Genomic DNA, 27,362 nt, shown 5'->3' on the forward strand with positions numbered 1-27,362 from the left:
CTATTATATGCAGTTCTCAAGTGCATCTACATTTTCTGAATGCGCTGTTGCAACTCCCTTCTGCAGCTGGTTCCTAGAAATCAGTCATCCGTGGTGATCACCAGCCATTGTTTCTTTACCCAAGTGTGCTGTTGGACAGGCAACAGGACCACATACCATGTCAATAAATAATACTAAATTCTCATTTATGGTTGGATTTGATAATCTTAGGGGTCTTTTCCAATGGAAGTGATTCTATGAAAAAGACTTCCCTCCTGAGAGGAGAAGCTGTTGCTCCTGAGCAATTTAAGCCTTTCAAAACTCAAGTTATGCAAAGCACAAGTCAATGTATTAATAATCATGCACACACTAGTGTGTTCAAAAAGAGAGACACCTAAGTCTGTACCTGATTACAGTATGATTAACAGTCATCATTAACACACAGAGGAACATTTCCAGGCCAAGTCTAGAACAGTGAGCCTACAGCCAGAGGAGCTCCCAGACTCAGTTGTTATTCCTACTTGGACTGTGACCCCCAAATGAATCAACACCCAGGCAGGCACCATGGTCCTGCCTTAGCTCCCAGGTGACAGTCACCTTCAAGGAAGCTTTGGGAAGCCCTGTATCAGCTCCCAGAGGAACTCAAGAGCATTGCCACCCTTCAGTCTGGACACAGCAATGTTGCTTACCCCAGCTACCCAGTGAAATGCCAATGCTTTCCAATGACTAGTTCATAAAGGAACTTGTGCTCCTAAATTTGGCTCTCCAGTTTTCACCTTGCTTTGTAAAATGCAGCACAGATGTCACTGGCTGTTTACTGCTCTAGAGATGATAAATTTCTATCTCTACTATAATACAGACACCTCTTTACACATATGCCACTTGTACTACAAAGACAAGTTCTACTTCTCTGCTTTGATTTTATGCTCTGCATCAGAAGATGCTGACATTTAATTCTTTAGGCTGCAACTGACAGTTTTAAATTTATTCATCACACTGTGACTGGTCAAATATGCAGAAGCATTACTGAAGTTGTTACCTCCTATCAACAGGTATAGGACCTGATGTGGAGATGTGGTAAAATACAGTATAATCTCAGAGATAATTTGACAAAGTACAGGATGTCAGGATGATTAATCCTAATAAACATAGGATGATTTTCAGCTCTAGATATGTATCAGAAGAAACTCTTGTGTCTGATCAGCCAGGAGCTGTCAAAGAATGAGTATGAAAAGAAAGAACTGCAATAGTCTTGGCTTGGACATAGACTTAGAAGGCCTTAATCAGATTGTCTGCATCCTTTTTACAACCCTTTTTCCTTCTGCAAATGAGCACATTTTAGAAGGAAAAATGCTATGGTGACATAGTTAAAGCATGGTATACAAGCAGTGTAACCTATTAAAAGTGTTATTCTCTAACTATAGCACTATAAATTGAAATAAATATGAAGTTTTACAGAGTTTTTACAAAACACATCTGGCTTTAACATCAGTGGTCACAAAGACATCGTTGTTATACAACCACCACTAGATGGCAAAGTCATACTGCTATCTCTGGACACTACTCCTGATTTAAAATCAAATTTATGTTTCCTTGAGACTCAAGGCAGAGTGGAGAACAAACCAGGGATGTCAATTAGAAACACAAATATTTATGGTCATGATTCTGTAGTCAAAGAACTGCATGACAAATTCAAACTAGTAAATTAATTATAGCATATTAATTTACGCTAAATTGTATATTGCTATAAGCTGCACTTCTACTAACAACTTAAGTCTGTAGGAGAAGAAAATTTACTTTTTAAAGCACCAAAAGCTGGAACACATCACAGTAAAAAGAAAACTATCTGGAGATTGGACATATTTGTTTTGGTTTTTAATGTGTGCCTGCAGTAGTGCTGCTGCAGAGTTTTTACAAACTGACTGGACTTAAAGGATTAAAGAATTCCAGCCACAGTTATGTTTCCACCACAATTGCAATACAAATGAAAACTCTGAGAGCATCCCCTGTCTTGTGATTTGTATTTTTACATGAATGGAACTGGAATTTGGCTTCTGAGTTCAGGACTCTCAAGTGCGTAGATTCTTTACCTGTTCCTAAGTTTCATGATAAAAATAAATCATGCAGGCACTTTTGAAAATTAGTATGGAGAGGTCCTTTTAAAATTACAATTAGAAGTATGTTCAGCTCTCAGTAACTACACACAATTCAGTATATCAAATCACAAAATCAGTTTTGCTAGCACTCCTCTGTTTGGAAAAACATACTCAGCCCCTTAATACTTTATCAACACCTTTATCTACATAACTATTCAGGATAATTCCTTTTAGTTTTACACTTAGGGCTACAGAAGTGTTGAAAACCAAGAATCTATGGCCTATAACCTGGAGCAGCCAGCCAGATCCAGCATTCATGCAAATCTGCAAGATTTAGACTGCAGCTCAGAGGAGGCCACTGTATGACACTATTTTATAGATATTCTGAAAAGCTCTGTGTCTCTAGAATAAATCAGACCTGTAGTGAATGCAGTTTCCTCCTGCAGGTATTATCAGACTCCACACACTGTGTCTGTACTGAAGGACATGCACACAGTCAACTCCAGTCAGGGAACAAAACCAAAACAATTTGAAAAACTGAAATATCACACTTGCTCTGATTTAACATGATTATGGGGAAAACCAGGTTATTTTGAAATGGTATAGATGGCTGACTGCAATACACTGACACCACAGTGTCAATGTATTGCAGGGTTACCTACTATTTGCATTTGATTGGGATTTATTAGTTGTTGCCTACACATCTGCTTGCCAATTTTGATACAGATGAATTCTATACAAATTTGAATACACTTAATTTAGACTGAGATGTGCTCACTGACATGTGCTGTAAAAATTCAACTGCACTTTACCTGATCCTTGTTTGATGACAGGAGCTGATGGAGGTGGTGGCTTCTTCGGTCTCTAAAATTTAATAACAGAAGAAAACAGGTTGCTTCAAAAGGCCTGTAAATCTCATTCATACAGAAGTTGGAGTTGATCATTAAGTGCTTAACAATAATAATTACAAGTCATAAGACTACAGATCTGTCACATATTTCTCCTGAAATAACTTCATTAAAATGAATTTGAAGAGAAAAAAATAGCATTGAGAAATAAAATATCATTTTTTATATTTGCAATTGAAATGTCCTGCTGAGGGGTTAAAAAAGTTCATTTTATGTACCTTAAGACTGGAGGAATACATGACCTTTGATCTAATGAAGAAGTCTATTTCTTTAAAATTTAACCTTGTAAATAATTACCCATTTTGGGGAAAAAAAAAAAGCAAACACAAAGAAACTCTGGGATACATGTGGCAAAACCTGAGGTATTTTCAGATCCATAAATGAGGCAAAAATGCAGAAATCAGGAAATACAACAAAGGTTACTCTTTATTCACTTACTAGGATATATTTTGAGTTCCAGTTGTAGAGATCAGAATTTTAAATGTTTGGTGAAATGAAACTAATTATTCTGACTAATCTGTCCTTCTAATAATTTTACCTTCTCTGTTGTGATGATTTCCCTAACAGATCTGTAATGGTAAGACTGAGAAACATGACCATCAACGGTTCTGGCAATGCCAGAGCAATTTCTCTTCACCTGAGGTTGGGGGACTGATGTCTTTTCCTCTGGGCTGACGTGTGTGAATGCATGAACAGCACACTGGCAGTCACCACAAGCATGCTGGAATGAGTACAGAACCAATTAACATACTCTATCTCTCACTTTGAAAAAAACCCAGCAAACTATCAAGATTATTGTAAAGAAATTCTAAGGGGAAAAAAAAACAAAACATTTTCCCATGTTCATTTTTTTTTCTGATCTTTCTTTTGCTACAGATTGATCACAATCACTTTCACTACATTGCTGGCTCTGTGGCAATGTATATTGTCTTGTGGAACGAATGTGAAATGAAATGATTTTTCCAGATATGCACAGCTTTGCAAAACTTCAATCAGCCATTTAGGCTAGTATTTTCTCTCAAACTCTTATTGATCCCTGCCCACCCCCCAATTATTTTCTATCTATCTGCCAAAGCTTTTGAGAAAGATCAATTGCTTTGTTCACTTGCAGAAATTAGTTCAGTGTCTGCCCAAGAACTCTCAGATCTTGCTCTGAGTGCTGAAAGTGAGCAGGTTTGCTGTGAAGGCTGAGTGCTTGCCACATACCCTTCCAAGGGATCTCTCTCAAATCTAGCAAATGTATTCGTCTCCGGAGAAAATAAAATTTCAGTTTTTGCCCAGACAGGGCAAGCCTAATATCCTGAATCTCAAAGTTGTCATCCAACAACCTTCAAGTTTCTCCTACCAACTTACCCTGACCAGATCACCTCCCATCATCAACCTGAGAAAGCTGTGGCCAAGAACTTAGGAGATCAGAATGATCTTCTACAGCCTGGCTCCCATAGGCCATTGTCCACAAACACTGAGTTCCTTACACTCTCAGAGACACTTCTACAAGAATTTGGGCAACATGGTTTAAGGTTTAAATGCAGAAAAGTGAAGAAAAATTTGGAAAGGAAATGAGACAGAGACAATGAATGTCCTATGGTAGGCATTAGGAGTTCTGTTGATGCTGAGGACTCAACAGTACAACACAGGCATTTGGGGTTTTATTGTGGACTGCTCCCATTGACTGACCATCTACCAGCAGCTGGAATACAAGAGATGCACTCCCTTAGCACATCCTTTGGCTTAGTTCTCTCCTGTAAGGGGTCTGAGTTACGTCCCCTGAGCCGTCTTCCACAGCATAACAAGTGCAGACAGACAAGGGACAGATTCACTACGGTCACTCCTGATTGAAACCAAAGCACTTATGTAGAGAGACACAAAGGAGAAAGGGTCTTATGGTTCATTTGACAAAGTGGCTTTAACTGAAAGCTGAAGAGGGAAATAGATTGTTTCAAAAGGACAGACCAAGGTCAGAAAGGGTGTAGTGTGAAGGAGCCTTAAAAGACTCCTTAGGGGAACATGGAGGAGCGAGAAGGATTTACAAGGGTCTGTGGCTGGATGAGATAACTGAGAAGGTGATGGAGACAGACTAGAATTTACAGAAAGGAAACCAGGACTGACTGGACAAGAAGAGAACAGAACTACAGAGCAGGGACAAAGAGTAAAAGGGGAGAGGAAAAAAAAGCTGTATAAAGAAATTTGGTGTAGGGATAGAAAGTAAATCCAGATGGTGATTTGGACTCAGGTAGTGAGCTCAGGGGAAAATCCTGTAATGGAGACCACCTGAGAGGTGGAGATTGGGACTAGGCAGTGAATAGAAAAGGGCTGGAACAAATAGGCATGTGTGGAAAAGAGTCAGGCTTGGAAAATTGGGGACTGGACGAGGAGACGGGAAGAGATCCCAAGCTTTTGTTGAACAGACAGAAGAACTACTGCAACAAATACTTTCAGACCATGGGATGGAATCCAAGGTTTCTGGATCACATCAGAAAATACCTGACAAAATCACTGGTAAAGTATTTATCTCCTTCCCTTTTAGCACTGATTCAAGCAAAGACAGATGGTCTATAGTCCTACCAGTTACTTACTCAAGTGGCCAGATCTGTGGCATTTCAAAAATTAATAAAATTTTATTCTCCACAGTTAGAGCAAACCTAGCTACAATTTCCAAGCACCTGAATATCTAATTTCCTTTACAAGTTATATTCAATTATACTCTAAAGATCACTTTAAAGATACAAAATTTTTAAGTTCAAAAAGACTGAATAATTACACCCCCAAAAAATTGATACCAATAAGGATTTTTTTTCCTCTATAATAGGCTCACTATGTCTTCAGGTGTTTGATTTCTACCTCTTCTAGAAATCACATTCTTTCATTTTTAGGCCTAAAGCCAGGATATGCACTTTGCTGTGGAATTGCCTTTTCATCTCCCACAGTTTTTGCTGCTCTTCTCCTTTCCTTTTCAATAATTATCATGTTAGCCTCTGTGAGTTGTTTAATAGTTGCTTTATTAAGCTTTCCAAGTTATTTAATTTTTGCCTTCAGCATCCAATTTTATTGCCAAAGAGGGAAGCTGGGTGTCAGTAAGTTTTGGTTTTATCACAGAAGGCTTACCCTGTCACTGAAATACTCATCAAAAGCCTGATTGCAAGCTTGTAATATCCCCCTGATGACTCAAAAGGCTCCTAAAAATGGAATGGTCTTTTGGAGGAATCAATCCATTACTTTATTCCAGGAAACCACAAGATTTTAAATATTGTCTGGCAAATAACAATGCCATCCTTTTCAAATAAATAGGAGCTGAAAAAACTGCATAGGTTTTATACCTTCTTTTTTAGTAATTCTGAGAGGTAAAGAAACACAAAAAGATACCAAAAGCTTATTATTTTTCAAACTTCACAGTTAAAATCTCACCCTTTTTGTTCTGGAACCGTGCTTGACTGCTGTCCATCAGCATGCAGGTGATACTCTTAACATTTCATATTCCACCACAAAAACAATGAAGAAGATTAAAGAATTGTGGATATCATTGCATCACATGACTCAGTCCTGGGACCTCTAGTTCTTCTCTCTCTCAAACTTGTAGGACACAGGACAGAGAGCTTTCAGAGCAGCATAGTGCAGGTGGGGTGACTGGATGGGCAAATTAAGCCCTTCAAGCAAACTCTGTAATATGACTTTGAGTGCCACACGTTCTTTTTATGGATGCTTTCTAACCAAATTTTTTTCCTTTATGTTTTTATGTTATTAGATGAGAAGTAAAACTTTGTCAAAATCACATATCTGAAAGAGGATTTTTTTCTTTGTCAAAATCACATATCTGAAAGAGGATTTTTTTCAGCTCTACTTTAATTCTGAATTTTCAAGTGAAAATGAAACAATATATTGCTTACCTCTTTTTCAAAATCTGAAGGGAGTAGCTTCACAAAGTTATCTGGAAAGACACCTCGTCTGCCATTGAGTTCTCCTTCCCACCAACCCACATCAATGCAATCCTACAAAACAGTAAAATAAAATTAAAACCACAGTGTGCTGGTGCAGTGAACAGATTTTTGAGCTGAAGTACTCTCTTGCATAATGTCCTAGAGTATGACAACTTGCTGGAGTGCCAGGTTAATGGGGTAATCTATCAGACAAAAACTTCAATAACCACCCTGCATTCCATTATCTCATGGAGCAGCTAGGAAAGAACAATGAACATGCTGTAAGAGCTCAAGACCTCGTCTGTGTCTAAAACAAAATGCTTGTTCACCATTTGATCTATTAAACAAGTCAGCATTTTGATAATGCATGACCCTATGTCTCTCTGACTCCATTCTGCAGAAAGACAGTAGCTTCATTAAACATCATACATCAGGAGATAAAAAAGCTCCCTTATTTCTCATACTTTCAAAAAAAGCTTGACACATTCGAATTATTAAATTTCATCTCACTCTAAATAAAAAGGCAAAATGCACCTGATTAATATCTGGCATCACCTTATTGTTCTGCAGCATTTCTGAGCAGTACCAAGCAGAGGGTAAAACAATGTACAGCTAAATAGGTGAATCAGTAACACCAGTGAGTATAAATGATAAAAAATAGCAGTTATTTTTGTAATGAATAATAACAGTAAAAGAAGCCACAACATTTTAGAGAAGTAAAATGGTTCCCTAAGTCCTCAGTGCTCCATATTCCCTTTTTTGTGTTTGTGTGTTGGCTACATAGAACACTTCCTGTTGAGATTTTCCACATTCTTTTTTCCTGAAAGCTCAAGCTGAAACAGCTCAGCTGTTTTCCAAAACACAATTACAGGAAAGTTACCCATTGTCTGCTCAGTCTTAAAACCACTTCAGCCAATTTTTGCAGTTGGCTCAACACCAGGCTGGCCAACCTCTCCTGATTTCCATAAAATCTTTTATTTCAGCTGCTAAATGGATGACAGAACAGTGAGGTGTACTTAATAGCAAGTCTTTAAAATATTGTTCACAATGACCGTGCTTGTTGGTATTTTTCTGTAAGTTATGGTAGACAAACACTGGATGATGATATTTGAGAGCAAACAGACTGACATTAAAGATCATTGCTTTTATGCTTTGGGGGTGGTTTTTGTGACTTTTTTGCTTTAGAATCTTTATTTGGCTTATTTAGTCCTCCTGGTCTCCTGAGTACGTGCTAACTAAACACACCAGCTAAAGAGCCTGGTTTCTTACATCATGTCTGTTTTGGTGCATTTGGCTCTTTCCCCCTCCTATCTCAGTATCTTTTCTGATGCAATGCAGGCACAAAACAATCCTTTCATTCTTTTTTTAAATAATCTTTTCTTATGCCTAATCTTTGCTTTTCTATATCCTCCCTTCTCTTCAGCAGGGTGGCCTCCACCAGGGAGGACATTTTCTAGGCCTTCCCACAGTTCTTTAGGAGGTGTTGCCCAGCTCTGTAAGACCTTTGTTAGTGACCAGGGCTGATTCTTGACCAGCTGAGGTTTCCAAAACATCTGCTGAGTACCTACAGGGCTGTCAAGGACACCATGGAGGCCACTCATGCATGGCATGGGCAGGCTCTGTGCAGGATTCTCCTCTTGCTGCAGAGCCAGCATCCCTCATTCCTGGTGTGAAGGCTCTCTCCCACTTGGCTCTGTCCACTTGCACAGCCTAATAATCAGGGCACTCCACTGTTCTAGCCCATGGTGTGTTTTAGAGTGCCCTCCACCCCTATGCCACTAAGCTGAAATTGCCTAAACATTTATGACCCAATTCAGATTTTGAGAAATATTCAGAATAATTCAAGCATCCAGAGACAAAAAGCTTGTGCTTCAACTGATTGCACAGCTTAGCACTAGCTAATAATCCTGACTGAGCAGCACAAGACATCACATAGATGCTTTTTAGGTTAGATTTTTTATGCTCTTAGGGAACACAAATATTCTACTTCTTCACTTCGTTAACACCTGAATTTTTTCCTTGATTCTTTTTTTAAAGCTCATTTGTTTTCATGAAGCTCCTGCTTGTGTCACACCTTCATAAATCCCAAAGAGCTGCAGGTTTGCTTTTCCCCTCTCCAGCTTGTCACTCAGGCTTATGCAGCCAATCACCACGGTGGGTTTTTATACAGTAAGTAAATCTCTTTAGGCAGTTTCTCTTTAATTTTCTCATTTACTTCACTTGCAAGAGGAGGCTTATGAGTCACAGAGAAAGAAATAAAGAGATTTCAGAAGCTAAAAGCTACTGATGAAATCTGGTGAAGAATCTCCACGGTGGTGCCCTCCTGCTACCCACAGCTGCAGGTTTGCCACGCCCCAGCATCTTCTGGGAGCCAGCCTAAGGTGCTGGCAGGCAGAGCAGCACACAAGCACACCTGAGCTACAGCTGCACAAGCTGCCACCAGCACTGACTAAGGGCAGAGCTATGAAGCACAGTCAAGGCAGTGTGATGAAAACAATGTGTCTGCTTGTGAACATTGAGCAAAAATGACTCCAATTCTTCCAGATTGCCATCAGCCATGCAATCTTAACCTTATTGTCTTTTTTTAACATATCTTGTGTTTGTGTGTTCAAGTACAGTAAAATGGCTATAACTTTAAAATGCAAATTTTATAGAAAAGCTGCCAAGCTGTCAAGTGTCAAGATTGATAAATCTTTATTAATAACCCAAAATTTATTAACAAACCGAATGGATCTCTGCTTTGTCTCCATGTTATCCTGTCAGACTCATATATCAACTTAAACAAAAATCAGATGGTGCAATATCCCCAAAGTCCTATGAAGAAAGTGCAACCCAAGTACTAGAAATGCATTTTGGTTTCCTTTAAGAAAAAAGCCCTCAAAAAATATTTATCAAACTGAAGGAGTAAAATATGGCAAAAAAGATACTCCAGCTACTGAAATTCATCAAGTTAAGGGGTAGCTGTGTCAACATTTAGCTACTGTAAAAATCAACTCCTACCAAAGCTTAATTTGGAGACTATACCCACATTCTCATTGCAGTGACAGTGCAATCAAAGACCTCAGAGAAATTCCCTTCTGGTTCACATTGCCAAGCCTATTTTGACTGTTCAAGCAGAGGCAGATTCATAAAACAGAGAAATTTAAAATCTTGAGGGAGATTTTACTATTTTCTCATTAAAATACAAATCTTGGTTTTATCCTCATTTCTAATGAAGTAAAATCATAAAACAGTTTAGGATGAAAATGACCTCTAACATCACCGAATCCATTTTTTACTCCAGCACTGCCAAGCCCACCTCTAAACCATGTCCCTGAGTGCCACATCTACATGTCTTCTAAATACCTCCAGGGATGGAGACTCCACCACTTCCCTGGGCAGCCTGCTCCAGCGCTTGACATCTCCTTTGGTGACAAAATATTTCCTCACATCTAATCTAAATCTGCTCTGGCACAGCTCAAGGCCCATCACCTGTAACTTGGGGCAGCCTCACACTGACTGTACCAGGGCACCTGGACAGGGCTCCTGCTGTGCTGGGCAGGAGCTTGCTGCCATTGTCCCTGTCCCTTCAGTCCCTCCAGCCAGGCAGAGGGAGGAGAGGGAATCCTCCATGTCAAGCATCCTGTCTGCCCATCAGGGCTGCCCCAGGGAAGGCAGGGTGTGATTCCAGCTGTCACATCCATTCAGCAACCATTCTAATTCCAAGCTCAGCAGTTCCCAAATAAAGCATAAAAATCTGAATACACTGGCATAACTAGCAACACTCATTTTGTGCTAAATATTTAGGCAAAAATTGGACAAAACATAGCAAAGGGAAAGACTAAAGAGTTGAGGAATTTTGGAGATGTTTAAACTTTATAAGAAATAAGTATTACACAAAATATAAGGTAGTAAAATGTCAGCCTGGGCTGGAACATTTACATAAGTCAGAGGAAAGGGTAAATCTGGGAGAAATGGAAAGCATTAGAAAATCAGAATATAGCTACCTTTTGTCAACATGCTGCCAAGAATTGTCAGAGTGTACACAAGTGACCTAAAAACATCAGTCCTTTTATTGATGTGAAGAATAAGAAGAACTATTCTTTATGGAATTAGCAGAGAGACATGCAAGCTGTGAATAAAACTGGAAGAGAAAATCATCTGGAGAAAATAGACTTTTTTTTTTTTTCCCCCCAGAAGGGAACATCAAAAAAGAAAACAAAATACAAATCCAAATCAATGGTAAAACAAGAAAGGAAAAAACACAGTTCTACTCTGAAACTTATGTCTGTGGTGACTAAAAGAGAAGGGACAGAGGAGAGGGGAAAGAGAGAGATACATGAGTAGAGAGACCAGCCAAAAGCCATGGGGAGATATTTGGCAAAGAAAGTTTCCATTCAGAGCACCAGATTTATCACACTGTCACTGAATGGAGTGAAATACAGTGAGATACATAAGTAGGGTTGACAGCATAAAATCAAGGCTTAGTCACCTTTTAGCAGCTGCAGTGATCCTGCAGCCACTCTCATACTGATGAAGAAAAGTCACAAAATGGTGGAGTCATGCTTTCTCCTCTTCTGGGTGAAAGAATCGTGACATTGCTTGGTCTCTTATGCGCAGAGCATCCTACATGAAAAGGTTTCTTAGCAGCAGAATTACTGCTCTCTATTAGAGCAAACACTGTGCTGTTCCTTCCCTTGGTGCTCTCAATTCAATAGGAAAAAAGCAGAAGATGGAGATTGAAGAAAAAGCCCAGCATAAAGCACCTTATGCTCTGCAGTGTGACAAATGCTCCACTCTCTGCTCAGAAGCAGCTGCACCCAGACAGACCCCACTGACACCACGCTGGCCCATGGCATCCCCGCAGTGCAGGAGCCCAGCTGCCACCAGCTAGGAACAAAAACTTCCCTTTGGTCAAACACCATGGCTGGTTTTCTCTGGTGGTAAAAGAGGTGGCAATGGAGGTGGATAAGGCAGAGCTGACAGACCCCTGTAGTACCTGCTGCCACATTCAAGACCATGAAATTAAAAGACTCAAGTTCATGCCTGGCAGGTAATGTGTCTCTCATGCCAAGCTGTGTCCCTGTGTTCATGACTGATCTCTCCCTGCTGGAAATGCTGACAGCTTCACAGCCTTTCCCTCTGCTCCAAGGAGGCAGGAGTTTCATACACCCCACAGACAGAGGGGGTTTTATTTCATATAAAGTTCTTCCTCTTAAAAAAAAGACTTAGTTATTAGAGATGGGTTTGTTTCTAGCCCACACTACTATTTGTGCTCTAGGCCTGAGCCAGATAAAAGGAACATAAAGGAAACCAACATTTTCACTGAAAATGCAAAGCAGTACTTCTGGTTGTGAACATATTTATAATGAAACTCTACTATTTGGATTTTTTTCACTATTTTACCAGGAAGCAATAAAGCATGCAAGATTACTATAATTTAAATGTCAGACGTGCTCCAGTGTATGTTTTCTTCCAAGTGCTATGGATTATTCTACTCTTTTTCTTTTTATTCTTTTTTTCCTTGAAGCCACTTACAGGAGAGTTACTGTATGCTACAAGACTGTTCTTAATGACTTACATAAAACCCTGTAGCTACTTGGCTCTATGTATACATTATAATGTCTTCAGAAGCCCATTGGACTTGCATGTCTCTCATCACTGCAGCCAGCTGCAAGTGCATCAAGATTGCTCTCCCCAGCACTAACAGCTATCTGATACTGGGAATCTACCAACAGCTGAGCAATTTCTGCAGCTCCACCAAAGCACAATGAAGCCTGAGAGGAAGCAGGCATCCACTGCTGCAGCTGTGCTTTCCCCTTAGCTTTAGGGGCAAAGGTGTTTCCTGCCTTTTCCCCCAAAGCAGCCAAACCTTCAAGGCAGCACCCACCCCCCTCCTCTCTTGCTACCTTTGGGAGGACTGACAATTTCAGGGAGTGCCATGGCCCAAGTTCATCTGTCCACTCCCTAACCTACCTTCCAACCTACCTTGCCCCTAGTGAAGAGGAAGGCTTTTGTCAGTATAAGTAAATGATAGATTTTTTTTTTTCTATTCCCCAAGGTCACAAAATGAGTAATAAGCTATGTAATTATCTTCTCTCCTATCCCTGACTTGAACTGCAGCTGTGTAAACTCTTCAAACACGTCTGAAAAAGGCCAATCTTCTCATCTGTAAATAGGACTTCTGTTTTTCTGAGGGAGCTGATTGCTGCATAGTCTGGTCCTCTGAACATGATGGTACTTTGCAATACTGCTAAAATATGAAGCTATAGTTTAGACATCAACCCACAACTGCTCGATTTTTCAGGTCTTTGATTAAAAGTTTTTGATACAGAACCATTCCACCACAGAGATTTCATCATCACAGCTAAGACAGAAAGCAACACTAAGAACAAGAAAAGGCAGGTCCCCAGAAAAGTATATGTGAACCTCATACTGTAATATCTGTACTGAGATGCACCATGATGGGGCAGGGTTTAAGAAAGTATTACTTTTCTGGAAATCTCCACTAGAAGACATAGTTCCTTACATCATCATCATCATAAATCCCAGCAGTTTCCATTCCTTAAATCTCTGCTTTCCTTCTGCCCTTCTAAAGTTGGTTCTCATCAAGAAGAATGTTGAGCTGGAAAAACAGCATTATTCAGAAAGCCATGAATCCCTCTTATGCTTGCCCTGGGAGCTTTCATGTATCAGCTCTGCTGTGCTGGCAGCCCCCCATTAAATTCCTGCTAACCCCATTGTAAGCATCTCTCCAGAATTCTTTTGACAACAGCTAGCCAACATCATTTAAAGAAAAACAAAGCACCTTGAATGCAAACAAAATGTGTCTACTGAGCTTTTCAAGACATCAGCCATAATACACAAAGAGATACATGCAGCATATAAAAGCTTCTGAATTTCAGGATTAAAGGCTCATAGAAAGACAAATCTGGAGGACAGCCCTCTGCCATTCAGCTCAGCCTCACAGGGCACCTGTGGGGCCTCCGGGCTCAACTGCAGCACAGGCCAAGAGGTCCCAGCTCTCACAAACACCAGAGAAGGCCACTGGACAGGCTCTGTGATTATCAGACCATCATTAAAAACATGTCAGATCTTGATTAATGTAACTTGGCTTTGGAGGGAAACAACAAAGTCATGTTAAATCAGGCGAAAAGGCATTTTAATAATATTAAAATACGTTTCTTTAGAAATTGTTGCTACATTCAGTGTCATGACGTTGACACCAGGACAGATCATTCTCAAAATCCAAGTTTATCTTAAGAGTCAAAAAAATAATTGATTTTAGAATCTTCATCAATTCTCATTAAACTTGGTAAACTATCTATGAATGAAGGAAAGCATCTCTCCAGAGGCTTACATTACATTCACATTGTGCTACCCAGTACTTCTCCAAATGATCAAGGTTTGTAACTTACTATAAGCTCAGCTACTGGGATCAAGACCTTACAGTACAAAAAAGAGCAAAATTTGTTAAATTCTGTTAAGAAAATGGCCATGATTTAGAGCATCTGGTCAGTAATCAAGTACTCCTTGGCAGAAACATGATTTTAAGATCTGTCAATAAGACAGAATGAATCTCTCAACAACTACCTAATATGAGATAATTTAGATAAAGGAGACAGCCCAATAGGCAATAAATTTGCCTTCTGAAGCAATCTTGGAGAAAACCCATTTTCATTTTACATACTTCCTGCAAATATACGTAGATGATGAAATATGAAAGAAAAGCATTAAAGGAAACCTCCATGTCTAGCCTCTAACCTCTGTTTGGCCTCTAACCCAGAGGTTTATCCTGCTCAAATCTTTAACCCATCCCAAAAGCCCCAAATCCTGCATGGATCCTTCCCAGCTCCTGTCAGTTCTCATGCCCAAGCCATACAGAACCTTACACCTGATAATGCCAGCTGCATCTTTCAAAGCTTAAGGAGATAAACAGGAAAATTTTTATTTATCTGCAAGCTCCAAGGCTCTACTAAGAAATCCTCATGTCAACCCTCTATGGAAGGAAACAGGAAAGAAAGTCAGAAATCAGACATTATTTCAGCTCTGGTCACACTGCTCTTTCCAGGCTCTGGTTTTTACTGGAAGGCACAACAAGAAGACTCCTCTCCAGAAGAAAAAGTCTGTTCAGAAACTGGCTCAGGTTATTGAACCCTGCAAAAAAGAAACTGGCTGAGAATAATGAATGACCTGCAATACCCAGGACATTAGAGCAGAGGATCTAACAGAGCAGGGCTTTTTTTTCTGCTAAATATGTTTCAGGCTAGGTCTAATCTTTTGACTTTACATTCTGTGACTAAATGGTTTAATCAGTAATGAGGCTAAAAAGCTTTGATGAAATATTTGTACAAACAGGAAGAATTAAGTTGCTTATTGAACAAAACCATCTCTTCTGAGGATTCACTTCATTTGCAATGTTCAGTCAGCAGAATTATTGTGGAAAAATAAATATGTTCCACATCATAAAACTCTAACACTCCAATACTCAAATTAAAACTAAATTAGCCAACACAAACATGAAAGGTGGTTCTAGTAACAGACATAACATGCCTCTGATGAGCCAAGATAAAATATTTATGTAATTACATTTTCTGTATTTAGAAAGATTATAAAAACCTAGAACAAAACATTTGAAAGACTATTTAATGCTATCACTACTTAGATTGAAGACATCTTAGGACCAGGGTCCTAATTACAATTGCTAATTACTAGGCACTGTATGTGCATTTTTACTTCCCCTTGAAATAGCTTTCTCTGCCCTGAAAAGGCTGGGCTTCAGATAATGCTATCAAACCAGCAGGTGAACCCAACATTCAGAAGAAAAGAAGGGATGAAGCTAAGCAATGAATCTAAAGCCCACACTGTGAGCAATAATCACAGTTTTCCAGACACCTCAGCATTTCAGCAGTGTCTTTTCTAAGTGGAAAAAAAAGATTCTTTCCTTTTTTATCTCAAAATATGTCACCTTTTTAGATTAGCTTGGCTGTGTTAAACATACTTACAAACAAAACGCCTTTCAAATTATGCAAATCTTGAAGCACTGCACACATGAGGGATCCTGCCACTTCACCTACATAGCTTGGCTTGAACTTGTGTTTGTCAAAATTCAAATTTGGGACTTCCCATGAACAAAAGAATCCCCTTCTTTTGAAGTCACTGTTGTAGCATCACAATTCGTGGTAACAAAACCAGGAAAAGACAACTTCAGTGTGTATTTAAAAAAAAATATTAAAAATATACTACTGAGATAAGCACTCAAGTGCTGGCTGTTTCATTCTCCCTGGACTAATCACAGGCTTAAAAGCTTATATAAGTACTTAGCTTAAACATTTGTGTTTCAGTAATATTTCTAAAGATACCAATGGAGAGTGAGCTGCGCCTGGTTCCCAAATAAACATTGTCAGGCTTTGTCTCTACAGAGACCTTAATGCCCCACTGCTAATCACAGCAGCCAAGAAATGCTGCAAGATATGACTAAGTGTTACAAAATTATTTATAAACATTTAAAATTCTTGGCCAAGGACAAGGTTCAAGCAATAGACTCTACTCAGAGTCTATTTTCCATAATTTACTGAGTATATAACAATTTCAGAAAATGAACATTTATTAACTTGATCATCAGTGTGCCCACAAGTTTTGTATAACTGCTTTTTATCATTCATTTGAGGAAGCATTCATGCTTCTGTTTTACCCCTTGATGGACACATTGGAGGTATGTCAAACATGCCTGCTCATCTTGCAGGGCCTACCCCAGCTGCCATCCCTCAAGGTACCATGGCTTGAAACCCAGAAAGGATCCAAACCTTCTGATTCCTATTAGCCAAACCTACAGAGGAAAGTTTCAGGTCAGGGAAAAGCAACCCTACTGCTACACCAAGCTCTCAGCAAGCTGCTGGGACAGTCCCACTCCTCCAGCACCTGTCCCTGCTGGCACACCCTGTGTGCTGTGGTTGCCAGATGCAAGGGGAAAGGGCAGGAGAGCCATCCCTTGGAGCAGCCACCTACCATCCATCACATAAAACTGCACCCTCAGCAAGCACAATGTGCAAAATCATTTCTTGTGTGGAATCAGCAGTGTGATACAGGCAGGGTTCCCAATCAGAGGAGGAGATAGGATGTCCTGGGGGAAAAACTGGTGCCAAGGGAAGTAGTGAAGGGGAGAGGAGAAGGAACACAGAAAGCAGATTAGGTACGGCTATCAGGCCTGGCCAATGATGAATAATTCATGGATATCTCAGGAGCCTTTATGGTATTGTTCTGAGGGAAATACCTATTTATTTCCAGAGGCAAGATGTAAGTGCCTTTATTGCTTACATGCTCCTCTTTAAACACAAAACATCACAAAAGCTTTTTCTTAAAGCTATCATAAAAGCTTTCTTACAGCTGGGCATTATTAAATGTTTACTTACTTTACTTACTGTATTCCTTTCAGTTTCTGTATGCAAGATTCCTGCAGAAGTTTTGCACAAATGTGCAAAATAGCTTGTATTAAAACCCCAAAAAGGGGCATCTGCATGACCAAATATTCAGTGTCAACAAAAGTCCATTGTATTACTCTGACAGAAAGCCATATTTTTATTTCATTAAACCAGATCATACTTTAACTACATAACCTATTTTTTTTTGCATGGTTATATTAGAAAACTATTTTCTAAAAATGAGCTAACAGCTTGATTTTAGTTGCCAATCAAGGAAAAACAAAATTACCTGACTATCATGAAATGTGACTAATTTTTTTTTCCTTTCTTTCATAGGAAGAAAGGGACAATCTTAAACTTTATTTTGAAAGAGACAGTCTTAAGCTACCATAATTCTGCTTGGAAAAATTCTCCCTTCTTGCCAAGTAGGTGTATTTTTAATGACCTCAAATATTATCACTCTGTTGGGTTTTTTTTAACCCATAGAGGTGAAAATAGGGAAGATTTCATCTTAATAAGGAAGAATTAGTGATACCTACCTATTAGCTCATATTTAAAGAAAAACTTTGAGTTTTTAATTCCTTCACATATTTCTATAGCCAAGGTGTGTAAAATATGTGCATACTGTTTGTAATAAAAGGTATGCAGAAGAATTCAACAATTAATAAAACCCCACAGAAACAATTTCTGGCAACCCTAATGACTCCCCAGCCCAGCAAAATGTTTGATTATCAGCAAGTGTCCTTCTCCATCACACTGTCTGTGCTCCTTCCCCTGCTCACGGCCCCAGCTCACTGGCAAGATCCTCTAACACAGCACTTACTAATTCCATCCCTTTAGGAGCCTCCTGCATCCGGCAGAGCAGCTGTTTTCCTTCACAGCCCTGCCCAGATGAGTTTGCCTTGCCAATCTCTCAGCTACACAAAGTGCTCTGGACAATTACCTCCTGCACCAGGATGAGCATTTAAAGATGTTGAAAGAGAGAAAAGCAGCAGAATTGTTTTGGCAAAAGGGCCACGCTCCAGTAACTGCCTATAAACACAGTCAGGGTTAAATGAACTGCCTTGTGGCTACCCTGAGGATTGGGCAGGATTAAAGGCTCTGCACAAGGGCAGATTCCAGGCTCTGGCAGGGACAAACACACAGAGCAGCACTGCAGCAGTGAGAAAAGGACAGGATGAAAGAGACTACCAAGACTGAATCTCATTGAATTGTTCCCTCATACTTTTCTATTCACCTGTGCTTACTTGTCTGTCTTATCACTCGACTGCACATGCTTCAGGGCAGAAAGTTGCTAAATGTACAGCACTTTGAACCACAAAACTTGCAAATCTCACAATAAATTATTAACAGTAACACCAAAAGCAAATACAAGATTTGTAAAAAGTGATTGCCATTATGCTTATTATTATAACTAGGTTTGTGGCTCTTTGCCTCCCAGCACAGAATTAAGCTCTACAGATTGGGTTGCCATTAAATATCTCATTAAATATCTAGACCAGATAAATAGTCATGTAAATTTTTCACTAGCAATTATCTTATTGTGTCTTTTATGATACCAATGCAGTAACTTTCCCAGTACTATTTGAATAGCATGAGCAAAATCACCTTATAATTCAGTATTAGCAGAATTGCTGCTGATATCAGTGCTGCCCACTGATAATGAGGGTTCAGATGAGGATATCCTTTCCATTGCTGCCGGCTTTTCAAACTTGCAATGGTTTTTTGAAGCAGCTAATTTTATTTATCCAGACCATTTTCACTCCTGGCAACAAAGTGGTCTTTGCTGTCTAGAGCTCAGGTAGATTGATGCACTGCAAAGAAATCTTCTTTACATTCTTCCAATAAAACTGCTTTTGAATGAGTGCACAGCTGCCAGTGTGTCCTTGATGTATTTGCTTTGAGATTATGGCCATTTCTATTGATTCCTCACACAGGTAATTTTCTATGTGCCAATGAAGTCTTCAGAATCCTATGCATTTTGTCGTAATTCATCAAAGCTATTAATAAATTTTTAGAAAAGTGGCTTACAATAGCTAGATCTAAGAGGGCTGGAATAAAAAGTCCTGTAAAATTTTCATGATGACAGTTGAAAATGTCACATGAATCTTCTGCTGCTTAGAAGAAACTGTATTTATTACAAATACAATCTTCAAAATGAGTATTTGAGCATGATGAAAGACTTGTTTGCCACTCTCCTTCAGCTGCAGGGTGCAGTGATTACCAGTGCTCTTACCCACACCCAAATGCTGTCAGCAATATTTTGAAGACACAAAAAATAAAAAAATTCCTAAGGAACACAAATATTTGACAGTATGAAAATAATCTACAGTGTCAATCTCATGGCCTCTTACCATTCATAATTTTAACCTTATGAATATATCTAATCATCAAAATGCATAACCATCACCTTAATTGTACAAGTAATATTACTGTATTTTGCTTTTTATTCTCTTTCTTTCAAAGGTGCATCTTTCTTAGACTCTCTTTTTGCACAGCAAAGGTACCAGATCTTTCAGTTTACTGCCTTGAAGATGAAGTTTTTACCTTCTATTACAATTCTAACCAATGTTTTCAGGTTTTTTTACATTATTCTGCATGAAAGAATTAAAGGACTACTATTTGCCCATTTTTATTTCCACTTATTAATAAATAAAACCTTTTCTAGGTATTTACAAGAGTATTTCCTTCATTGGGGAAACAAAGGAAAGAAAAACCTTTTCCAGAAACTTTTAGAATAGATGTATGCAAAGTTTCTGCTTTTATTCAGTCTTTTAGGTACATTTTAACTAAGATATGTTTGGACTCTCATAGTGTATATTTTCCAAATAATTGGCAATTATTTTTGGTTATCAGTTTTGCATAATTCCATCCTTTACCCTGCATCTCCCCAAATACATACCATTCTGACCTGTAAGTGATCAGCCTCTACTGACTTTCTTCAGCACTTAAACCTTTCCAGCACATTCTCCATGTGATTAGGGAGGTCACTTGTGATTCAGCAAATCTGTTTAAAGTATTCTTTAGTGATTTCAAAGAAACCTCAGATATTCAAATTCTCTTATCACAGAGACCTATAGGGAAGTTCTGACCAGCTTGTGATTCAAGATCTCAACTTCCATTAAAACAGTGAGAACTTAAAACAGTCTGCTTTTTATATTAGAGAGATGTTTTATGATCTTGATTTTATGATGTTGACAAAGGGACTTTCACAACTAATTCAACTGAATAAAAGAGAGAGTAATCTGTTATATTCTTATCCCTTTTGTCTTGTCCCTTATTCTTGTCCCTTTGTGGATACTGTTAAAATGGTAATATTGAATTCTGCATTTACTGATTCTACACCTTTCCACAAAATTAGGTCTTAGCATTTTAAGATGAACATTAGACAAACAGCTTCCTCACATACCCATTGTCACACAGTGTGCATCTCTACCCAGGCTCTTGAAGGAACTTCCCATTTAGCTCATTTGATCCATCCCCTTTTGTCTTAGCACCTATCAAGTGTTATCTTTGTGCTTTTAAGATTCTTGTAATGCATTTCACATTCTTTTAATGAGATTTCTCTCCCATTCTTCTTTCACTCATGCCTTCAGCCACTCCCACACATTCTCACCAACGCTGTTGTTTTCAAATAAAAGCAATTTCAGCATGAGTTAAACTTATGAGTCTTCAACACTCCTATGGATCTAATTGTGGAAACCCAGACTAGTCTAGTGACAGATATTTTATACTGGGAATCTATATCACTTTTTAGTTTTAGTGATTTCAGCAAAATACATTATTTTATAATAATGCATCTGTGGTTGTAGGAAGTACTGTGACACCCATCTGTTTCCTCAGAAGTACCAGGCTTCTCTCTTTGAGTCTAGATAATTGGGAAGAATAAATGTTGCCTAATGCTTTCCAGCATAGAAAGCAAAACCTGCAAAACAACTCATTACAAATAAATTAGAAGAACATCTATAATCTGATAGCAAAGCAAATCAATGATAATAATTTCTGAAGCATTCCGTATGTTTCTCTTTGATGCCTCTTAGTCAGCATGGCTCACTAACTGGTCATGTAAGTGTGGTGATTTGAACTCCAGGTCACTCTCCAGAGGAAGCCATTGGTGGGCAGAAAGGTGGGGCTCACTTTGTTATTGCTGACTAAAAGAAAGATGACAACAGACATCTGCTTCAGAAAATCTGGACTAAAGTAAAGTTATTGTATCGTGTGGTAGAGCATAAAGGGGACCTCACTGCTTTCAGAACTCTACAGCAAATACCCTGACACCACATAGCATGAATTTTATTTTTTTTTAACTGTGTTAAAAACAGATGAAGAAACCCCACAAGTCTGACTGCAATGAGGTCTGCAAAGCACAAAAGGATCTGCAAAGTGACTGCTTGTTAAGCACCATTTCTTCAGCGGCTCAGATCAGTTCCAACAGTGCATAAAAAGGCATCCCTAGAGAAACTCCAGGATTTTGTGCATTGAGATCTCTCTCTCTGGAGACATGGGTTTATGTAAGTGTTCACAGACGTGACATGACACAGGAAAAAAATAAGAAAAGTAAATAAAATGTCTGCAATGGCTTGATATCACTGGAGAGCAGAAGGACAGGGCAAGAGCAGAGTGTATTTACTATTCCAAACCATTCTCTCTGTGTGGCTTGGAAAACTGATCAAAGTGGTCAAATCATCACCTTAGATATTATAAAAGACAAATATCCTTCCACTGCAGCAGACGGAAGAAGAAAATGCAAAAAAAGCAAGCTAATGAAGTCTCACATAGGAACCTCAGTAATGTAATTGTCTTTTTATCTGTGCTTGCTGATGAACACAGCTCCACCCAGAGACCAGCCATCCTGGGGAATTAAATCATTCTGGTCAATAAAGCATAAAGTGGACAGGAGAAACATCTTAAAAGCCATTTTAATGATCAGAAACACTGTTAAATACTCACATGAGAACATTCTAAATCAGGGAAAGCTACACAGCTCTACAAACAAGCTAAACAAAGGTCCATGAGGGCAAGTCATTAAAGGATATTTAATGTACACAATTTATTTTTACATTTGCAGTTTCTCTTCCTACCACATGTGTGATTACTTTTCTCTGGTTACATGCATATTGTTCAGGACAAAGAAGATGCCCTCTAGGATTGAAAATGGCTTCATATGTGGCAAACACAGCCCCAGATGGACTTCCCAAGATTTTGGGGGTTTTTTCACCCAGGGCCAAATTGTTCAGTCAAGTAACAATTTCTTATGACACATCAATTATAGAAGTAATTATTTTACTTTCATATAAGCACAAACAAAAGCAGCAGTATTGTGTACATTGCTATGATTCATCTTCCTCATGGAAAATCCACAGCTTTTTTTAGTTTATAGATTTTTTTTTTCCCCCACAAATATTTATGTCCAGTAATCAAAACTGCTAAACAAACTGTAAAGTCTTTACACAGGAGCAGGAAATTAAGTGCACCTAAACTGTAATCTGTTCTTTGTAACATGGTGCACAGCTCTTCTAAAATAAAACCAAGTGTTTACTCACCATCTCACTCTATGGCTTCTGAAGATTTAGTATAAATCCTGGCACTGTTTTTTCCTTTCTAATCTCGAATAAATACACATCATTTTAGAAAAAACACAGATGTAAAACTATTTCTCTTCTGCTCTGTCATCTTTCTCTGAATACTAAGGTGACTAAATTTTAAATGTTTAGTTCAGTAAGTTAATATAGGCACATTACCTCAATCTAATACAAGAATTCTGACAAGAAAAATAACTCATTCATCAAAGGGATATATTCAAAGCTACTGCTTTCCTGAATTTTCCAGTTTATTCTCTAAGCCATTATGTTTGTTACAGGGATCAATTGACAATTTATGTTGATCTGCCAGCAGATTCAAATTAAAATTAATTGTATAAATTTGAGTACACATTGGCTGTTCTTTGCTTAAATTCATTATCAGGGTAAGGCTCCAAAGCACAAGAGGAAGGGAGATGTAGGCTCTGAAGTCTGCATAATGTTTCATTGTCAAACTAGCATTGGTTGAGCAACAACACTATAGGCACAAATACTAATTTAATGGCAATTAAATTATGCAAATTTTAAAAACTGTATCACTGCTTATAGGAGGATAATATTGCTTTTACCTTACTGATAAGTGTGACAACATCACCTTCCCGGATTGTGAGTTCATCATCGTTCTGTGCTTCGTACGGAAATATCACTTTGCAATACTCCTTGTCTGAAAGCAAGAACATTCACTGTGATAAATTATCACTTACAACAACTGCTTATTCAAGGGTGAATAATCTTCATAAAATATTCCATTAGTGTCTCTTTGTGCTGCCTTATTTCCTTGCCAACTTTCTCTTTGTATTTTAGACCTTCATAAACAATATGAAATATTTAAAAAACTGCACACTGATAAGCATTCCCACACATGTCATCCAGGGAGTCTGCTCTGTAGCCCCTAGAACCATTATCTCGAATGAAATTGCTCCAGACAGCAGCCTGCCACAAACCCTTTCCCTTAGAGTAAGCCTGCATCTGACACTTCCTTCCATAGTTCCACTGGTACGGCCTCCCACCAGACTGCATAAACTGGAAACATTAAGGATGCAGTAGGTTGACATAGCTTATCTAGCCCCTTGTGTGCAAGAAAGCAGATATTTATGAATCTATAAAGATGGTACAACAGTAAATAATACATTAATAAACATAAATGCATTAATAACTAAACCACCTGTACATTCCGTGTAAGAGTTTTGAGTGTTACTCTAAAGTTTCCTCGACCCTTTTTCCTTTTCTGTCTAGAAATAAGGGCATCATCTCAAATTTCATCTGGAAAATACAGAAGCCAGCACTCCTACTCAGAAATCATAAAAAGCAGTTGTCATGAAAAGCAGTTACTTCCATGTTGCTGTGCAACAGTTGAGTATGTCAACGTGCCGTACAAATAAAAAGGGAATATGTTTTACAGCTGTTAAACTATGCATAAAAATATGTGATACTGTAAGACAGCAGGTCTAAAAGGACTAAGTAAACTACTGTTTGTAGAAGGGCATGCAATTTGTAGAAATGTTCATGTCCCTTTAAATGTCTCAGTTTTGATGGCCTCTGTGTCTAGTCAACTTCCATATTCAATGCAGAGAAGTACTGGCAGGCCACAGAAATATAAATTAATTTGAAATAACAGGACTTACTCTTTTCTACTTACTATAAAGAGAACCTGTATTAACACACTTGAGGGTATCTGAGGCTACACCAGAGGGTCAGTTCAGCTGCCTAGACACTAAGTGCCTTTCCAGACACTTATGGGTATGTAAGACACATGCATAGTATGGCTGAACCTATAGAATTCCCAGGTCCCTCTGGTCTGACAGCTGGAGGCAATTTAAAACAAAATACCCTAGGGGTATCTCAGAGAGCTCCAGATGAAGGCTACTGATTTCAGCCCCCAAGCTTTGGTCTTGTGTCTAAATTTAGATTCAGGCATCTGAGGTTAGAAACCAACCTGGTCAGTGCACTGAAGTCAATGGAGATCAAGTCACTAAAATGAACCAAGCCTTGAGAGCCACTCCTGACTCCAGGAGCAGACACCTACATTTGGTTACCTGAACCAAATGTTCCCTGGACAGCAGTGACAGATGTCTAGTGGGACCACCCCCAAAAAATCCAGATACCAAACTCATGATTATAACCCAAACTTAGGGCTCTGACACATAAGGTCCCTCCAAACTCCTAAAGTTTAGTGAGAGGAACACCAACTGTAAAGAAGCAGCCCAGAAATGTGCATCTGAAAATTTGCTCTCTGTAGCACCATCAGCCTGAGAAATTAACTAGTACTAGTAGGGAACAGGAAAGCTTTATTCATTTCACGCAGTGTCATTCAGAAATGGCATGAATTTTATGTGCCATTGGTTCAAGCAAACAAGAACTTCTTAGGCTTTACAAATTTCTTATTCTGAACACAAATGTTTAAAATGTTTGATTTACCCATGACCATTACAGTTGGTTTTCTGGCCATGCCCTGTATTAGGTGTGGCTGAGATGGAGTTAATCTTCTTCACAGCAGCCCACATGGTGCTGCGTTTTTGATTTGTGACTAAAACTGCACTGGTAACACACTGGTGTTTTCGCTGTTGCCCAGCATACCTACAGAGCTCTCTTTTTTCCCCTTTTTCTATCCCCCTAGTAGTCCTGGGTGAGCAAGAAGCTGGAGGGAACACAGCAGCTGACCCAAGATGGGTAAAGGGATATTCTGTGCCACACGGCCTTCTGCTCAGCAATAAAAATGAGTAATGCAATAAATGGCTTTGGGGGTGTTTCCATTCCTTGGAGACTGGCTGGACATTGATCCACTGTAGGTGGTGAATTGAGCTACTGAATGGTGGTTGCCTTTGTGCTGCCTTCTTTTTATTTCTCTTTCATTTATTTATCAAACTGTCTATATTCATTGATTTTCTTGCTTTTGCTTGCACTGCTTTCTCCCTTATGGGGAGCAAGTGGCTGGGTGGGGTCAACTCACCACACCTCCCCGCGAGTCTCTGAAGGAACAAAATTCAGATGAAGACAATGAACAAAAGTTTTGACGGAAAAGAAGTGAACAAGGGGGGGAAAAAAAATCCTTTTTTCCTGCTCTGAAATCAGAGAACACTATGAAATAAACATTTGATGTCTTTTCCAAACCACTGGGCATGTGAGAACCACCAGGTCACGACTCAGACTCAGAGGATGAAAGGGGTGCTGCTTTACTGCATTCTGAGGAAGGGCTGGGATGTCTCCTTGTGGACGTGGCTAGGGCCTTCCCCCTGCTCACTGCCTTGTCTTTGAGAGATTATAAAAACATTTTATGTAAAAGCTGGTAGAAAGCTGACACACACTAACTTAGGTGCAAAGCAGCATGTAGATAAATATGAGATTCAACACATTTTACACTTCAGTGGCATGCTACCTTAAATTATAATTGTGGGGTTTTTTTTCTATTCTGAGTACCTCCACATTCTGAAAAGCAGCTGTGCTAAATAATAGATTCAATGAATTAGCCCAGAGTTGATGTAGATGTAATACTGCACTAAAGAAGCTGAGTGCTGCACACTCAGGCAAGCTTCTAGTTACTGGGAACAGGCTTGGAATTTCTTTTTTGGGATACAGAACTGGCTGGATTCTCCGAGGTAAACAGCACCTGAGCCCAAGGAGGATGATTCCAGAACATCCATTCTCAGACACATACATTGATCCTCCATTCAATAACAGCATCAGCTGCAGATTGAGTGGGAAGCCAAGCACAAAGTACAGCTAAAAAACTGCAAACAGCCACCACAGCATCCCTCTGACAGGATGTCTGCAGTGCAGCTTCTGCTCAAGGCATGGATGAATCCCACATGTTTCAGGTTAAAAAATGCTTTGGATAGCAAAGGGCTTGAGTATCCTGAGTCCTGTAACAGAATCCTCAGGCTTGCTACTTGAAGACTGGGTATTTGAATTGTCTTTCAGGATGAAGACCCTGACAAGACAAGAGTGGAGAGAGGGCTGTGGTTTCAGCATCTGAAATATCAGTTGATGCTCAGGTAGTAACTTCTCTCTAGCAGACAGATACACATCATGTCCTTCTGGTTTTGATGTCAAGAACTCTGTTGTCCCATGACCTGTCCACTCTCCCCACCAAATTCTAAATCTTTTCTTTCCTTTACAAAAAAAAAAAAAAAAATCCAACTAACAGCAAACCAAGCTGTTAAACTATAGAAAAATGTCAAAAATCAACCAAATGATCATGTGGTTCATAAAGAGCCAGGAGACAAACTTCTGAGAAGTACAAGAGGGAACTGGGGGAGGCTCATAGCCCCCCTGTGCTCTGAATGCTGCCACAGGAACACAGAGTGAAGGAACAGCCATGGAAAAAGAATATTAGTTATGTACAGTGAAAGTCTGGACTTTTTGAGTACAATTCAGACAGACCTACACTAAATCACTGAACCCATTGGATCATGCTGCAACAGAGGTCTCAACATTGCAGATGGGTTGGGAGCAATGTAAGCAACTGGACAAAGTCAGCTTTCAAACT

General features: G+C 39.1%; 1 protein-coding gene across 5 annotated transcripts in view; it reads right to left on the reverse strand.

The window, feature by feature from the left end:
- SH3KBP1 (SH3 domain containing kinase binding protein 1) overlaps positions 1-27,362 on the reverse strand; it is a 212,830-nt gene that overhangs the window by 28,343 nt on the left and 157,125 nt on the right. For all 5 annotated transcript variants that reach the window (XM_059839862.1, XM_059839861.1, XM_059839866.1 and 2 more), the window contains 3 exons: positions 23,446-23,540; positions 6,868-6,969; positions 2,888-2,939 (listed from right to left, as the gene is read on the reverse strand). In XM_059839862.1, the coding sequence (XP_059695845.1) occupies positions 2,888-2,939; positions 6,868-6,969; positions 23,446-23,540 (249 nt within the window). The remainder of the gene's footprint in view (positions 1-2,887; positions 2,940-6,867; positions 6,970-23,445; positions 23,541-27,362) is intronic.

Source organism: Haemorhous mexicanus, chromosome 2 (genome assembly GCF_027477595.1).
Source record: "Haemorhous mexicanus isolate bHaeMex1 chromosome 2, bHaeMex1.pri, whole genome shotgun sequence".
In the NCBI taxonomy this organism is placed as follows: Eukaryota; Metazoa; Chordata; class Aves; order Passeriformes; family Fringillidae; genus Haemorhous; species Haemorhous mexicanus.